Raw genomic sequence first — 17,879 nt, 5'->3', positions numbered from 1 at the left:
ATAATTTTCTGTAATATGTGGCAACGTCGAGAAAAAGATGAGGCATATTTAAGAAAAATTAGTGAACAAAGATTGAAAAAATTATTGATGTTGCCAGATGTTTAAGATCTGATTTGTGCGAAAATGATGTTGTGCGGTGACGATAATCTGAAAAATTACCACAAATGTACTTTGTGCGGAAAAGATATTCTGCCGTCTATTACCTACCTCCTTAGTTCATCGCAACCATCCGCTCTTTAGCAACCACCCGTCTCATTGCAACCATCATCTCTCATCCTCTCCATTATCTATAAATCTCCTTTGTCTATGGCTTTGTCTATAAATTCCAATAATCAGCCCGCAGGAGTCCCGACTTTCCCACGGATCGGCTCCACTGTGCGTCAGTTCCCGATCGGGCGGAGGGACCTTCGACATCACCTCGTTGCAATCTACGCAAAAAACCACTCGGGCGCCGGCTTCTAAACTAATGCGTCCAACAAGCCACGTTGCCAAATATCCCATCTTTCGCTTGGGAACACGGGGAAATCGAGCGGTTTAGCGGGTGGGCGAGCAACGGTGCGTTGGCGGACCCGCGGAGCCGGTCGCCGCGCCGATAACATCCATCGCGAACCGAACCGGGAATGAGTCAGAGTGGAACCCGGGCTTGGAGGAGTTGGAGGAGGGCTTTTAGCGTTCCGGCCGTGGCCGATGGTGAAAAGGATTCCGCCGCGATGGACGGTGCCGCTGTTGGATGGTGGAGCGGTGGACGGTGGCCGGGCGGCGTCGGGACGCGCCGTGTGTCGACAGGAGCAACAGCAACCGCGTCAGGTGCGAGTCGATCGGCGTCGTTGTTGTGCCAACCAACATCCCGAGCCCCATGCTCTTTGCCAACTCGCGCCCAATCTCATAAATCCTTCTCATCCGCAACTAGAGACCGCTGCAAAAGTCACCGAGAACAAAATGGTCCACTGGAGAAGAGCTCTGTCTCCACTCGTCGAAATGGCGTCAAAATGGAAGCTCAACGTGAATCGATAAATACGATCTGTTCGCGATTGTTGATCAAAAAAGAGTCGCACCGCTCTATTTTGAGTTGCAACACTCATCAATCGCATCAAGTCCCGACTTTGAGCCACTTATCGTGGAAATCGATTCACTTTGAGCTTCCATTTTGACGAGCGGAGATTGCCACGCGCCACGCTTTTAGCCTGCATACCACTATACGTGCTCGACGGAGCTCGTTTTGCCTACCTCCTCGATTGCAGGCGAATTCCTTCACAGATGTATTAAGATGCCATTATGGGTCACTAGACAAGGTGCGAATTTGGGCATTCTGATATCGATGGCAAAAGTGCAAAACCAGTTTCTTCATAACGATGTTACAAACTTTCAGCGCCTACTTTACTTTTTTGAGAAGAGGCAAGCCAGCTTTATCGCTATTTTACCTAAGCAGAATATTCAGCTGACAGAAAAGAATAATCACGGGAGATATCAAAATATGCCATTTTCATACCGCAGAGACTGTTACGGTAACGTTTAGTGTGCGATTTATCGCAAGTAGACTATCTTTTTTTTGGAAGTGGGAGGTTTGTATTCACGCATCGGAAAATGTTAAATAGCTTCGTTATAAGATAGTTTCAGGGGTTTGGTTGCACTAATCATGTTTCGCAAGAAATTTTGGTTGAGAATTACACGGAACGTAGCGTCTCAACTGGTCCATTACCTCAGCGGTTGGCTGGAGCGAGGGACGTCGCATAGGAGATGGAAGCGCCAACGCCGCGTCTTGTGCGCGAGGACAGGAGAGTTGCTCGGGTAGTAGAGAGTGGCAGTGGTGAAGTGCATGGTGAGCTGCTACACGGGCCGGGGCGAGCTGCAGCGCCGCGGCGCCCATGCCAAGCGCCGCGTCGCGACGCTACCGCGGCGGCAGGCGTCGGCGTCGCTACCGGCGCGGCGTCCGCGATCCACGTGTTATGACCCTCTCGAGGATTCCTCCGTCCTCCTCCATCACGGTCCTCTCGGCTCCGATTCCATCCCTTCCCGCCACCCCGTCTCCACCCTCACTCCGAGTCAAACTTTCTCTTCAGTCGCCTGCTAGCGAAGACAATCTTTTTTAGGGGTTGTGTCCCATTTTTCCCCGATGCGGCCGAATTTGTAAATCGGTAAATTGGAAGCATTTAAGGCGACAAAGTTCATTTGAACGCAGTTGTGGTGAAAGGAACTATATCTCACGCAAATCCTTATCACATAGTTCCTTTTAGCAGAAACACGTTCTTATAAATCAGTGGCGGGGCGTGAATGATCGATTATTGATATTTTTCAATTATTTGAAGCTATTGCAAGGAATCGATTATTAAGGTGTTCGTCACGAACAGTGTACATAGATCCTTTTCCATACGTTTAAATGACAGATCAGTCAATATATCGCAAAGCACGCCACGCCACTGATACAAATTCGAAGATTTCGTAGTTTTTCGGACAAAGGAACGTAACTCCATTCCGAAGTTGCAAAATTGACCCAAACAACTCGATTTTTGATAATGAATTATTTTTGAATTATTTATGAACAATTTTTTGAAGAATGTCCAGCCTGGGCAATTTTTTTTTCAAAATTTGTCTGATTTTTGGGCGCGATCAGATGAAAAATCAGTGAAATTTTCAAATAGAAGTGCCCAAGTTCTCCTGCTAAAAGTGCGATTTGACAGCAATTCAGATCCGAACAGAAGGGGAATAGCAGATGAGAGGATAAATATAATATCAGAGAGGGAAGAAAAAAAAGCACGAAGGAGAAAACAGAGAGGGGTAAAAGTGAAGAAGGAAAATGAGGACTAAATTCCACAATAAGGAACTGGAGTTTCTGGCGCATTCGTTAAACACTCATGTGCTTGGAGAAACTTATGGCACATACGTTGTTTCTACACCAGGCTGAACATCCTAAGGCACAGTTCCTAAGTGCAAAACTTAGTCCAAATAGAAGTAGTGTGTAAAGAAAACGAGGAAGATGAAAATAGTGAAGATGAAAGAAAAGAGGAAAACGAAGAAAAAAACAGAAAGAAGAGAGTGAGCCAAGGAAAAAGGTATGGATTCTGAATTTGAGCCCCCTGCCTCTCCCCCGCCCACGAGGCCGCGTCACATGGGCGCTTCCGCCCGATTATTGGTGGTAATTATCGTTAGGACGGGCCTCGAATTCCTGATGAATAAACGAGTAAAACCCACTTGAAGATGACACCGGCTCAACGACGAGCGCCAGTGCCCACAACTCTTGGACCCCACATCCTAACAGACTGCGGGGTAGCCAGGGTCCACGCTTTCCGGGGGCTGTATGCTCTTCCTGCCGAGTGTCAGGTCCCGGGGCTCGTCACAGGATATAAATTACCAGATCAAAATTGACATCTTCTCCGGCTCATCCCAATGCGCTCCCGACGTGGCCACGTTCCTTACTCCGTTTTATTCTTCCGTGCTGAGGAAAAACGCCGTATGAACCTTTAGGCGTTGCCAAATTTCCTTTGATAAAACACGACTTTTCTGGAAAACTTATGAATATTTTCGCTCTAGTTTTTCAGATGATTTTGTTCGCAATTGGACCTTGAATTCCTGAAAATTTCAAGGAAAAATGTTCATAACTTCTCTCACGAAGAAACATTTTGTCGAGGGAAATTTGGCAACTCTCGGAAGTTCACGCGGCGTTTTTCCTTAGCACGACAGTATTCTTCATTTCGGCGTTTCTCTCACGAAAGGACCTAACCTCATTTCGATGTTGCCAAATTTTTCCTAGGAAATTGCATGTTGTCAGGAAGAATCTTGAACAGTCCTAACTAAGAATTTCACTGCTTTTTCCTCAGATTTCATGCGAATGTCAGAAAACTTTTGGATAAAAATTGCCTCGGTACAACTTGCAAGATGAATTGATTGTTTGAGTCAATTTGGCGACCTTGGAGTGGAGTTCCGTTCCTTCGTGCAGAAGACGATTTCTGGGCATGTCTTCATTTTGGTCTCATGTTTGTCTTAACGCTTCGCTGTTTTATGGTTCTTGATGACTGCGCGAGGGTGACCTGGCCGGTCACCAAATGTACGGCACCGATAACAATGACTCATTATCGAGGCGTCCATGCTGATGTGCTAAGGAAAAACGCCGTAAGAGCGTTCAGGCGTTGCTAAATTGCGTTTGATAGAACAAGAATTTTAAAATCAGGCATTATACTACGATGAAATGTGTAAGCATTTTTTTATTATCTACGAAAAATGCACAGGAAGTTTCGAATCATTACATTATAATTTAAAAAAAAAAAAAAAAAAAAAAAAAAAAAAACCTATGTAAAAATGCGAAATCAGGCAATGTGAAACGGAGTTGGGCTGATTTTTTTTTTTATATTGGTCGATTTGTATGACTCAACACGGGAGGTAGGCCCGATTGGTATGGAACGAGTTGTTTGAGGTTCCAACGCGCGTGGTCACCTCAGAGTGTGACTCGATTTAGCGTGGAATGACACTGCCCTTCGAACTCGCGTACGTGGGCAGTGGTTATGAGGATGGTTGAGGCTTTTACTGATCGACTTGAAATACGCCAAGATTTAGAGTGCGGTCGTAAAAGTGATAACCATTAAGTTTGACCCGGAGACGGAATATTTCGGAGGCAGCTTTTCGTGGTGAGTTTCCAAAGATCAGCTGTCGTACTTACCGCTATTTTTACTTTTTGACAAGCAATTTGTCGCCCTCCACACATAAGGACATAACTACACTTCGAGATAAACCCTGTTGTCCATACAATTCAATGCTTTCCCGAGCTCATCTCTAAGTGTAGTTACGCCCTTATGTCAGCTAAGTGACGAATTGGACGTATTTCTATCAAACGGAACTATGTGCATAATGACGTGAGCCTGATATGCACGTATTCTTATGGGTCTCAGGGCTCATGTCTAATGCACATAGTTCCGTATGATAGAAATACGTCCAATTATTCCGGAGCTCCTACCACGATAAGAATTTTTTCACCATCAACCCCCTTTCTAGTAACAAATTTCTTCTTATTGGAATTGATAGACAAAGAGGACACATGTATATAAAGGTAGACCTATCGTTATTCACTACGTTTTGCTGTGAATTGATTGCATAACTGCGCATACCACTATTGTGGCTCCTGTGGGCCCTCATTTGCCTACATCAAAAATTGAAGGCGAATCTGTGAGTGAGATTACTGGAGTCCCAAAAAAACAGGTACTTTTGCCGTTATCAGAGACTACTAAAGGGTCTTTATTTGCTTCTGGCCCCGTGAGATCCTACAATTAGTCCATCATTCTCCCTTTCAGTGTGTAACAACCAACCGTTGCAACCAATAGTATCGCTCCATTTTCCCTTCGTCTTCTTTCTCTATCGCTTTGTCTATCTATTTCAATAATCAGCCACTGCCGTCGCTCTACTCCACCGTCCACGAGCAACTCGACATTAGAACTAAGGATATGGGAGCATAATGTATATACTCAAAATTTTTTCGGAATAAGATCTTTACCGCTCTTTTTTTCAAATGGGCATGATAATTTCGACTGGATGAGAATGACAATTAATCGCTAGAGATGGAGGCGCTAATCCCGCAGCGGCATTTCCCGGCATGCACTTGACCACATAACCACCTGGTAGAGATGCATCGGAAAGGTACAGAGGGGCAGGACCACCTAGGGCGCAACGCTGCACCCCTGTCACCGCCGGCTCAACAACTATCAATCTAGAAAAAAGCACGCTAAGACACGGCCAGCAATCTATCTGCCCAAGCTATTCAATCGGACACTCCTGTTTAAGGTGTACCCAAGTCTCACTGACCACCACGAGTTTGACCTTGATCAAGCGAATTTTATTCCGTCGTTGGACTTGGACCACCCCTCAAACTTTAAAATTAGATGAAATAAACATCAAAAATTGCAGTTTTAGTCAAAAATTTCATGTCCGACCTCTCTGACTGACTTGATCCACCGTGTAGCGCGCGCGAAACGGACCACAAGCTGAGGTGCAAACTTAAGCATTCTAATGTATTTTTTCTCAACAAAGTTCCATGTAGAACACGATTCGGAGTTAGTAAAAAAGTGTAAAATCAAGTTAATTGTGGATGAGATAGGTTGATTTACTGTCAAAAATGAATATGCATTTAAATTACCTATAATGATTCTTAGGCAAGAAAACTTAGGAAATAAACTTTCCCAATTTCCTTTCTTTAATTATTTACAAACAAATGATGACGTCATCCACGAACGCTAACGCCAACACCTCAGCCAGAGGTTAATGTAAAAACTTTTCGCAATGTTCATCGTATTTTACGTGAAATTTTTATGAGGAAATCCTTAAGACAGTCTTGTTATTCGGGCTAACCTCTTCCTCTAGCCTCTTCTTATGACAAAAACTACATATCCACGGTGGAACTACCAGACCACGTATTTCGTCTGCAGTGTCTAAAAATCTCCGCTCCCATTTTAATTTTTTGAGGGACACCCAATCGATATTATTTCTTGGAGTTTTCACAGATTTTTCTTCGCAAGGCGAAGAAAAATCACAGAAGTTCTCAAGAATTGACGTTGAGTAGTTTTCCATTTAAAAAACAAATTATAACAGGAAGTCTGCAACATCGAAAACGGAGATAGTGGTTTAAGAGTGTTATCATCGACATGCGTCCTTGACGTTTCCGGATACACAATATTCAATTAATTGCGCACAAAATTTTAATCGATGGACAATCGCAAGTTTTCCCGAAAACCCTCGTTTGACCGGAGGAAATTTGGCAAAAGACGAGAATTCTCGCAGCATTTTCCCTGAGGTTTCCAAGGCGCGCTCTCCGCCTCTCATTTTTCAGAAACATCGCAACAATATCCACCAAAAGAGCGGTTACCGAAGCCGGGGGGCTCTTTGAGGGGCAAAGCGGGCCGATTTTAATGAAACTTCACCGCAGGAGAGTCCGCAGGGATGCAAGGGCCGGGCCGAAGGTGTCGCCGAACTATATATCACTGCCTTAAGACAGCAGGTGACTGAGCAGAAGTGGAAAGAGCGCGACACGTCAGGCATTGTTCCTGCTTTTTCGATATCAAAACGGGAACATTGCCGCAACCTCGCCATCAATGGCACAGCGCAGTGTTAGAAAAATGAGGATTCGCGAAACACCCACTCGCCCCTCCACCCTCGGCAGCCCCAACCCCATTGAGCGGGCACGTCCCCGCACCGTAGCACACATCTCGAGTCTATCACTTCACCTGTACACCCGTCCTAAGGAAAAAACGCTGTATGAACCTTCATGCGTTGCCATATTGCCTTCGATAATACACGAATTTCCTGGTAAACTTATAAATACTTTCCTTCCAATTTTTCAGATAGTTTTGCCCGCAATTCCACCGGAAAGTCCTGGAAATTTCAAGGAAAAATATTCGTAACTTTCCTCAAAAATTAACAGTTCATTAAAGGAGATTTGGCAACTCTCGAATGTTCATACGGCGTTCTTCCTTAGCACGACAGTGTACTCCCGTGCCAAGGAAAACTGCTGTATGTATCCTCGGACGTCGCCAAATTTCGTGTAATGAAACTGAAATTTCCTAGGAGAATACTTATTTTTTTTTAACTTATTTTTTCAGAGAATTTAGCACGCAATTTGCAATTGGAAACTACAATTGCTGGTTCGGTTTAAAAACAACGTAAATACCATTAGTTTCCCTATCCGGATAAGTGATTTTACAGATGAGCAAGAAATTGTAGTTTCCAATTGCCAAATGTAGCAACTAATGCACGCTTTTTTCTCTGGCTTTCACGGGTGGCTGCCGCATTGGATTATTACCCATGTGATCCGGGTTCGATTCCCATGGCTTGTGTCTACTTTTGAACGAGGTAGTGAATTTTAAACCCAAAATTTGATTAAGGTAACCGCACATTTAGGTAACTGCGTGCTCTACTTTCCACGCATGAACACCAAATACCAGTTACTTTTTCTTACTATGTAGCGTGCGACAGATCTGGAAAGACGATTGTTTCCTAACAACCTACACGGTGAAATAAATGATTCAATTCGAAAGATTTCCATACCAATAAATTTGAATTATGAAATGCTGAATTTGAAAATGAAACCGAAATCAAAAAGACAGCTGGGAGCGGCTTCGAAGACTTGATTGATGCTGTGCACCAGAATCTTCATTAATGATAATCGAATACGATCGCCGCGCCGTTCGTAAATAACCACGCCATATACATGTCGCATTCCGAAACGTCGATATAATTTTGGCTTAGAGTCATCAGTCACTCTGAGAACCGGGTTTTATGACGACTTTAACTTGTCAAAAACTCGACGATTGAATGACAGGAAACAGAACTCGGGTTGCAAAAATTTCCATGTATATGATTACGATTTTTTAATGGAGGCAGACTTGTGGCGCGTTTTTTTTTCCTTTTTTCAAAATTAATAAAACATCAAGGGAGCCCCCTGGTTACTATTAGCCTTGGAGCCCAACCCTAAGAGGCGCCGCTGATTTTGTTTATAAAAAAGCCTATCTTTGGGTAACGTGACTCCATCATGCATGGTTTGTCACAAATCGCAGAGGGTAAGAAATCATGGTCGCGCAGCTTTGATTGTGATAATGCCAATAATTCTGAATATGAATATTTTTTAGAGGGTCCGATGTCACATTAGTTGATTTGATTTGGATGATTGCTGCACTGGTCAAAGAAGTTTCTAGGTCAAGAATTCAAGATTTTTCTTTACACCTCCTGCAATGCCTTTTTTCCACCTGTTCTTTCCAAATATTTTCTTTAAACCTTCATACCGATATACATCAAATGATGAGGCTCTCTTGGAAATGGACTAGCTACCTTTTTCCTAAATTTTTCACCTTGCGTCCGACTAGTAGAAACTCCAATGAAATTGAAGGAAAGCGAGGAATGCATTGGGATGCATATGGTTTTTACGCTCATAGAATTCTGTCACAAACTATGCTGTAGTGCTGAGAAAAAACGCCGTATGAGCCTTCAGATACTGCCAAATCTTCTTCGACAAATCACACATTTTCAGGAAAAATTTTACGTATTTTTCTTCCAATTTTTCAGAGAGTTTTGTTCATAATTTGATTTAAAGTGTCTAAAAAAATCAAGGAAAAACTTTCATAAAGTTTTCCAAAAATAACTATTTTCTGAGGGGCAATCGGCAACACTTGAATGTACGTACGACGTTTTTCTTCAGCACTGCAGCATGGAAGTTTCTGCCACAGCAGCCGTGTGCCACACTTCACTTTCGAGTTTCCAAGTTTTCGAGACACGTTTTCCCTGATTTTTCCTTAAATCAGTCGCAAGAGAAAAAAATGATCAAAACTTGTAAATAAGCACGAGACATGTTGAGAGTTGGGTGCCAGGGGAAACAGCAGGGGTGGGGGGGGGGGGGGGGAGACCCGAGCGCCAACACAGGAGGCTGCGTGCAACCAGTCCCGTAAATTCTGAAATAATATCAAGCTGCAACGCATGTGAGCGTCATATTTTTTTATTGCCTTCGACATGGGACTGTAAAATTTAAATCTTAAGCCTGTTTACGGAGGAGTCCCCGGCTGGGTTTTTTTGTTCGACGACGAGGACGACAGAGCATTGTAAGTCTGATCGGGGGACCCATCATTTCGGTTGAGTTATCGCGATAAGTTTTATTGGCAACCCCTATGATTCGACGGGGCCATATGTCCGCGTCCGCCATCGGCACGGCTCCCCGATATACAATGACGAAACAAATCACGAATCTTATCCGCCTCCATTTTCCCCCGCGAGCCACAACTCTCTAACTCATCCTCGGAAACTTTCCAATTTTCCCCGCCATGTTAACAACGTAAATTATACCATGCGCAAACTTCTCATCAGCCACAATCCGTCGTCTCCCCCGCTAAAGAGCCTAACTACATATCGTCACCTTACGGCCGAAGTGTCACAAGTGCCATGCGACGTTTAAAAATTTCCGCCACCATTTTACTTATTTATTTATTTTTTTCAGAGAAATTTTTCAACAAAGCTGTCCAAAAATTGTACTGAATTTTCTTTCGGCTGTCGATAAAATTCAGTGAAATTTTCAAACAGATTCAACCAAAAGTTTCCCTGTAAAAAAAAATAAAATGGCGGCGGAAAATTGGAAACGTCGCATGGCGCTTGTGATACTTTGGCCGGAAGGTGACGATATGAGCGTTGCCGGATTTCCCGCGCATATTCCAATTTTAATGATAAAATCCAGGGTGTTTCTATAACTGAAGATTTCACTGATTTTGTTGTCAGATCTCGTGGGTAATCAGAATAATTTTGGACAAAAATTGCACTGGTACTTTCTTGTAGAAAATCACCCATCATCAATCGTCCATTGCAATCACCCACTTCCACCAATAAGATCCCTCCATATTCCTTTTATCTTCTTTTTCTACAGCTTCGTCTATCAATTTCAATAATCAATCTGCAGACCTGCCGAGTTTAATATGGGTTCGGTTTCCTGTAGATTTTAGAGTGTTTCAGCACTTGGAAATTAAAAAATAAAAGCAGATAGGTACTAATTTCCATTGAATTTGAAAATTCAAAATTTTTAACACCCTTCTCACAACCTACTAAACTTTTGAGTAATAATTGGGTGTTTCTGAAGCATCAAGCAATTTGCAATGAATTTGTCTTCAGAGCTAAAACATTCTGAAATAATATAAATTGATCAGAAAACTAATTGGGAGCTTGTATCTAAGTTTCTGATTGAAACATTTTCTCGCCAAAAATCTGGACAAATTGACTAGCGCCCGAGGAAGTTTGAGAGTTGAAATGAGACAATGACATCGGGAGAAGTCTTATTCAGCGGTTCAGCACTGAGGAAAGAGAAACGTTTGGAAAAACTTGTAAAGTGGCAGGTGCCTATATGGCATCTTCAAACAAAGCCCTCTAGAGTATACCTATTACATAGTCTAGGAAAATAAAATACTCGATTTTGAGGAGAATTCAGACACTTAACTGACAATGAGAATTTATGAGGAGAATGATTGAAATAGAACTGAGAACATACTTATAAAGAAGAAAAAGAATATTGCAGGAATAATTCGAGAAAATTTCAGATGTACTCACATTATTATTTTTATTCAATAAGTGATTGGTTTCAATCACTGTGTATCGTACATGTTTCCTAACTTATTGCTTATAATTTCATCTGAGGTAATATTAGGTTTGACTTCATCGTTACTTTGCGTATTTCATCGAGTTTAATGGAGCCTAACTGACTTGAACGCAATGATTCATAAGAGCGACGCTTTCATTGCCAACTGCGCAATGCAAAAATCATGTACATGCTATGATCCTCAGATATTAATTTTTACTTCTTACGAAAGAACGAGGAAATTACCAAGACACTCTAAATTGGAAATTTTAATGGAGGGACCATCGTGGGCTGGGACTGAGAACACGACATTGTACACTACACTTTCTCGCTTTGAAATTTTACCAACATAGTTGCAATAAATCAAGATCAAACGTCAATTTCTGTACCTAGCTAAAGAGAGTAGAATATACAGAAGTGGAAAAGAAAATTGGTTTTACTACGTCGGAAAAAAAACTCTTGTCTGAAATAAGGAGATGAAGAAAGAGGATTTCATTTTAATAAGAAAACATGTACGAAATTAGCAAGGTAAAGATAGTTTTCAATACAAATAAAATGAGAGGGGACTGAAACTTACAAACATAGCAATAATTGCAAAAACTTAAGTTTCCACGCCAGAGTCTAATTAGAGGCTAATGATTTATAAATAAGCAAGGTAATGCATTTCACTTCATTTTTTATGCAATTTCTTTAATTTAATAAAAACAGGCAATAAAGCTAGAAATAGGCATCTTTCATCGAATCAAAATATAAACGAAAAAGCCATTTAGTGTGAATATCAAGGCAGTAAAATATGTGGGAAAATCGACTAAAATTTTTGGACTGGTGACGTAGATCTAAAAGTAACTTCTACGCTCGAAAGTTGGTGAAGCAGGACCTATAGGTTTCTTTTCGTTTCTGATGATTTAGAATTGAAAAACTTTCGCCGGGATCGAGGAAATTGCAGAGATTTCCTCTATATTAATCAATTCGGATAAATTCAGGGTTACTTCCTCAAATCAGCGGAGAAAAAGTTTCCTTTCCCTATGGTAAAACTGACTAATGACTATTCTTCCAATAATTCTGATACTAAGCGTGAAAACTGTGAATAAAAATGAAATACGGTCTTTCTAACCCAAATTCTTTCCTTCTATTTTCCACATAAAATCATCGATATATGATGTTCCTAATCTCGAGAGTTAAATCAATATAAGCAAATTGTGTATCCCTACTTTGTCTACGAGTAAGCCTAATCACTAAAAAAACTTCAACTTTTGAGAATCGTTCTTTATTTTCCTTCAAAATATTAGTACCTGACGATACTTTCGTGAATACTTCGTGATACTTAAATGACTTAAAAAAGGGGGAAAATGCACGTTTTAAAATGGCAACGAGAAATAAGTTACACAGGATTTTCCTTCCTTGGATTTACTTAGAGCTCAATAGAATCAGTTACTTTATCACTCTTTTGTTTATCAATTGAAAATTAAAAACCGTCGCTATATTATTTTCATCATTGAATTGAAACTGAGGAACGTTGCTACGAGTAAATTGACTCCAGATTTCGAAAACGTTCGAAACGAAAAAAAAACTTTACGAGGGAAAAGATAATTAGTTTTAATTTTAAATATCCTAACAACGATGTATAAAACAATTTTCCTTGTGAGATCAATTAATTGTTCAATAACTTTTGTTTTCTTCTACATTGGTTTTTTTTCTCGGTATCTTGAAAGGAAAATTATTTTCTGCATTTTGTTCTCCGCATTATTTTAGAGAAAATTGCTGACACCTTAACGAACACAAAAATTAGATCATGATTTAAGGAAAATCATGGGCTTACAATTAAAAACTACATTCTTTTAGGAGGATAATCGAAAGATTTTCTTCGAATAGTAGGAACAAGCTAGGAACCCTAAAAGCGTGATAGTTGTCACAACGAAAGAAAAATTAAAGAAGTTATTTTTGTGAGAACTCTCGGCCCTAGAAATTGATATTGAAAAGAAAAACACCATCGTTAGGAAGTACCTAACGTGATCATTTTTTAAAACGCACGGGAGGGTATGCTCGTCCAAGTATTTTCCCCCATTTTGTCTATCTGGTAATTTGAACCAATGGTATTTTAGACAAGATCCTTCAGTAGAAAATATTTTTGATAGAAATAAGTGAACACTATGGGACAAAAAATTCATTATGATATCACAACAGCAAGAATCGGACTAGATTCATTTTCAAGAATATTAAATGAGAACAGTGAATCATAAACTCAGTTATTTACCTAGTTGCATGCAAAATTGCCCTCAGGTAAAAAGGAAATCAATTTCCACCAAATTTAACCGGAAAGAGGGTTTTAGCGCTACAGAAAAATTGAGAAAGAAAATTTGAGGGCTCCCTCTTCTTTGAACATCTATTTCACAAACGCGTTCAATGCTTGAGTTGATTTGGTATTTTATTCAAAACAATATTTTCTTGGGTTGTCCAAGTACGAAAATTTTAAAAATACCCCATTTTAAGAGAGAACTTGTTCATTCTTTATAGCAAATACTTGAACGTTTAGTACCGCTCCGTAAACAGAAAATCCATCAGCAGAAAAGAGGGCTAAATCGAGGCATTCACGCTTTATTTCAATTTTCAAGCAAGAGGATGAACCGAACCCTTTAAAGAGGATTAATTTCAGATTAAACACCTGTTCTTCTTACATAGCATACCTGATATCAAATCGGTTGACCACAGTTGTTTTTCTCGCCTAATTTTGATGATAAAATTACAGAAAGAAAATGGATAATTTTAAGAGTGAGAAAAATTTAAATATGCTATCATCAAATAGTGTTGACTCTGTGTACTAAGTGATGTTTCGACGGCAAAACACAAAAACATGATCTAAATTTGCGACATTGCAAATTCCTGTGACATCTTACTTTTTGGTTAAAATACTGACCTACCTATTTCGATTCGTGACATGCTGTGCAGTAAGGTGTAAACCATATTTCAAAATTTTCTAAAAATTCACAGTGCAATTAAATTGAAAGTTTTATACCTAGGTACTTAAGAAAAGCAATCAAATGAAGAAAAAATATTTTTAAAAACCGTCGACATTTTTTTCTAGTTTTATCATATGAATGTGATAATACACTAAAAGGTACACACCGCAGTTGAGAGAGGGTTATTTACTCTGATTTGATGTCCAGTGATGAAGTCTCAGTGGATTATCTCTCACCAAGTGGAACTTCAGCAATAAGCTTTTCAAAATATTTGTTTAATTATCGAATAAATTTGTTAGTTAATTATTATTGGAAAGAATATTGTTTACATTGAAAATAAAATGCTAGCGGTTGCACGAATGAAGTAGCGCTAAGAAAGAGGAAGTTTGAAGATGAGGAAATACTTGGATTGAGAGCGAATCCCACAAAGAAAAATCCAAAGACTGCTCTCTTTCTACTTAATTTACCAACCCTCTCCTTATGAGTTTTTCTCGCGCTTGTTTACATCTTAGCAATTGTTCAGGCTGGAGACATGTACTTAATGATTTAATCTTCCAATTTTACACAACATTACTTTGCTTCAAGATACCTTTTTATCATTATCAAACATTTCGCGGAGCGTATTGGTGGACATGGCGAAAGGAGGTTGGCTCGTCTGAAAGCTTAAGAAAAAAATGCATTTAGCAACGTTGCAATGTTGATGCATAATGTCCTTAAACTTTAAGTTAAGTATTCCTTGGTGCCGATAATTTTTTATTAGTCCTAAACTCATTTCTTCCTGATAGAAGCTTGCATTCGTACTTAGGAACTGATAAGAGACCCTTCGAAAGGTTGCATCCTTTGAGCGAGGATTTTTTGAGACACTACGCCCCAATCAGCGTCAATTCCCCATGGTCCTCTCACATGTCAATACCTTCTCAGTAAAATGACCCAAAACTCTATTAATTAAAATCAGAATCTAGGAAAGATTTCTAAGTTTCTATTTAGAAGATCTACAAAATACTGTCTAGCGCCCTTCTTGTAGGGTAAATCCAGTTGCCTTAGATAAAATGATAGGGTCAACCCGGAGAGGCCAGTCACGGCCAGTGTTAAGGAAAAACGTCCTATGAGCATTCGGGCGTTGCCAGATTTTTTCTGATGACATATATTTTTAAGGGAATGAATGAGAAGTTAGTTTCCTTTGATATTTGTAAGTATAGTAGAATTAGTAGAGTAATACTGCAGGTATTATTCTCTGAAAAATTCAAAGGACGTAGCCACAAATTTTCCAGAAAATTCGTGATATGTTGACAAAAATTAGGCAATGTTGCAATGCTCATACTACGTTTCTTATCAGCGCAGCAGTAGTGCACCCTGCAATCTTCTAGAAAATATTGCTCCCTAAAAGAGAGGACGATTCAACGTAACTTTTCTGGATTTAAAAGCAGGCCTAAACACCGATACCGGCGTGCACGGTACGAAAGTGCAATCTCACTTGCATGAATTACTTTTAATCAAACGCATATTCATGGGGATCGCTTTCGCTATGCTGTCGTCCTAGGACAGAGTATCCTAACAACATTTGAATGTTGCCTATTAAAAATGCGCAAATATTTCTGTAAAAAATCATGAATATTTCACTGTGAAAAATTCAGTTACACCACAATTAACTACGAAAAAAATTTGTGTGGTAAGTAATTTTAAATTAAAATACGTAAAAATTGTAGAATTGAAAAGAAAATAATTGAAAAATTGAGAATGAAATATTAGAAAAATAAATTTGGCAACGTACAAATGTTCATAGGCGTTTTTTCTTCCGTATATGCCGATGATACGGCGAGGATCGGAATTCACTGCATTTTCACAGATTCATAGCTCGGAATATAAACACTTATCTACACCGACAGTAAAACACCCAAACCATGTATCTTAGTTTACAACATTGCAAACTTCCTGGAACACCGCTTATTCGCCTTCAATTTTTGATGTAGGCAAAATAGGACCCTCAGGAGCCACAATAGTGGTATGCGCAGTTTAGTTATCAATTTATGGCAAGGCGTTCCTAGTGAATAAAGTTAGTTCTTCACGTGTTCTTACTCATGGTCGATAGTGTAACTTGAATTATTATTTGAGTCATTATTGAGAAACTGTCTCGTGTATGTAAAAATTGAATTTACGTTCGAGTGGGCTACATTAAAATTCAGCAAATACCTTATTCGCAAAAACACCCTTAGCGATGCGTTGGGCAACATATCGATGGTTTACCAAACCACGTATCTTAGTATGCGACGTTGCAGACTTTCGGTCTGAATGTATTATTTGGTGGTAAATTACTTAACGTCAATTCTTAGACACGTCCACACTTTTTCTTCTCTGTACTGAGAAAATACTGTGATAACTGTAAGACATGATGTTGATATGTTCGTTTCTCATTTAAAAAATAAGATGGGAGGAGACATTAAACAACACTGCGAACGAGAAACGTGGTTTCGAAGTTTCAACGTCGATATGTCTAAAACTAAATTCACGCGGATCAACTTTATCGGATGAACTTTCAACTGTGCGAGTCGGGTAGGAAAAATTGCTATTGAATCGAGTCGTAGGAAAGGTTTGATGAAAAATTGAACCGTGTGAATTTGTCCTGAGTCGGCCGGACGTGGGGGCGTGAGGACGCGAACACGCTGCGTAACGAAAGGACCTAGGTTAGTTACACGTGTGGCTCAGGGATGGAAAACAGCGGGCGGGAAATTCTTGGAAAAGTAGTCATGGGAAAATTGCATGCAGGCATGCACCAAGAGACTGAAATCACTCACATTTCATGCGTTTTGGACAATTTTGTTTGCGCCTCGACATGCTCTGCAGGCTCCTCGAATCCCACGAATCTCAGCTACTGGATGATGAACTGTCACTTAGAATGATGGCATAATTTCAGAGGTTTGGTTAGCACGAATCCAAGAGGCAAGAGCCCCTCACACACAAATCCAGGTTGCGATTTCCATATCCGGGCAGCCTCCAGGCTAGCGACTGTTAACAAGAGCACATGAGTAATCCAAATAACCACACACAAACAATAAAAAAAAAACACACAACTACACTTGGCACAGTTCGGAGACACTACAGGTGCAAGTTTCGAGGAGTAACAGGTGAAAAGAGAGAACGGCGGGTGTAAACAAGGGAGCGGACACTTTTTTTTTGGAGGTTAGAAAGGCGATCACGGATCACAGAGAAGGAACACGGGGCGCGAAGCGCGAGACGCGGTGTGGAGACGGGCGGGACACGTGATGGAACGCCGAGGCATCGGGGCTGACTGGCGCGCAGCGAGAGGCATTCACACCGCCACTGGAAATCGGCGCTGTCAAACCATCTCATCACATCAACCGAACATTGCCGAAACAATGAAAAAAAAGGACTGCTTAAAAGTCGGAGATTCTCGAGTGAACCTCGTGCTATATCATCTGACGTCACCTGACAGCTGGGCGGGGCCTCGCGGAGGCTCCGCCTCCTCCCACCACCGCTGCCACACCGCGGGCCCGCGCCGTCGAGCGAACCATTTCCCGCCAACCTCCGCTCAGAGCTCCATCCATCCGCTCCGCACCATCAAGAGCTTTAAAGTGGCGCTCCCAATTATTATTTTTTTTAAATTTTTTCAAAAAAATATATCTAGCAGCATCGTGTAATTATTTCAAAATTTTGCTAAAAGAATTCGCGAACCATTCCCGCCAAGCTCCGCTCCGAGCTCCATCTATCCGCTCCGCTCAATCAAGAGCTATTAAGTGGCGCTCCCAATGATTTATATTAACTTTTTTAAAAAAATATTTCTAACGGCATCTTGTGATTTTCTTCAAAATTTTGCAAAAAGAATT

General features: G+C 40.6%; 1 protein-coding gene across 1 annotated transcript in view; it reads right to left on the bottom strand.

Moving 5' to 3' along the window:
• The window catches only part of LOC109032769 (protein tiptop), a 245,616-nt gene extending 228,011 nt beyond the window's left edge, over nt 1-17,605 (bottom strand). The window contains 1 exon segment of the mRNA XM_072303151.1: nt 16,830-17,605. Coding sequence (XP_072159252.1) covers nt 16,830-16,869 — 40 coding nt within the window. The 5' untranslated portion in view covers nt 16,870-17,605.
• Between the last annotated feature and the right edge of the window lie 274 nt (nt 17,606-17,879).

The sequence above is a fragment of the Bemisia tabaci genome, chromosome 8 (assembly GCF_918797505.1).
Source record: "Bemisia tabaci chromosome 8, PGI_BMITA_v3".
NCBI lineage: Eukaryota > Metazoa > Arthropoda > Insecta > Hemiptera > Aleyrodidae > Bemisia > Bemisia tabaci.
Note: the sequence above shows the minus strand (reverse complement) of the source record. Positions and strands in the feature narration are given on the sequence as shown.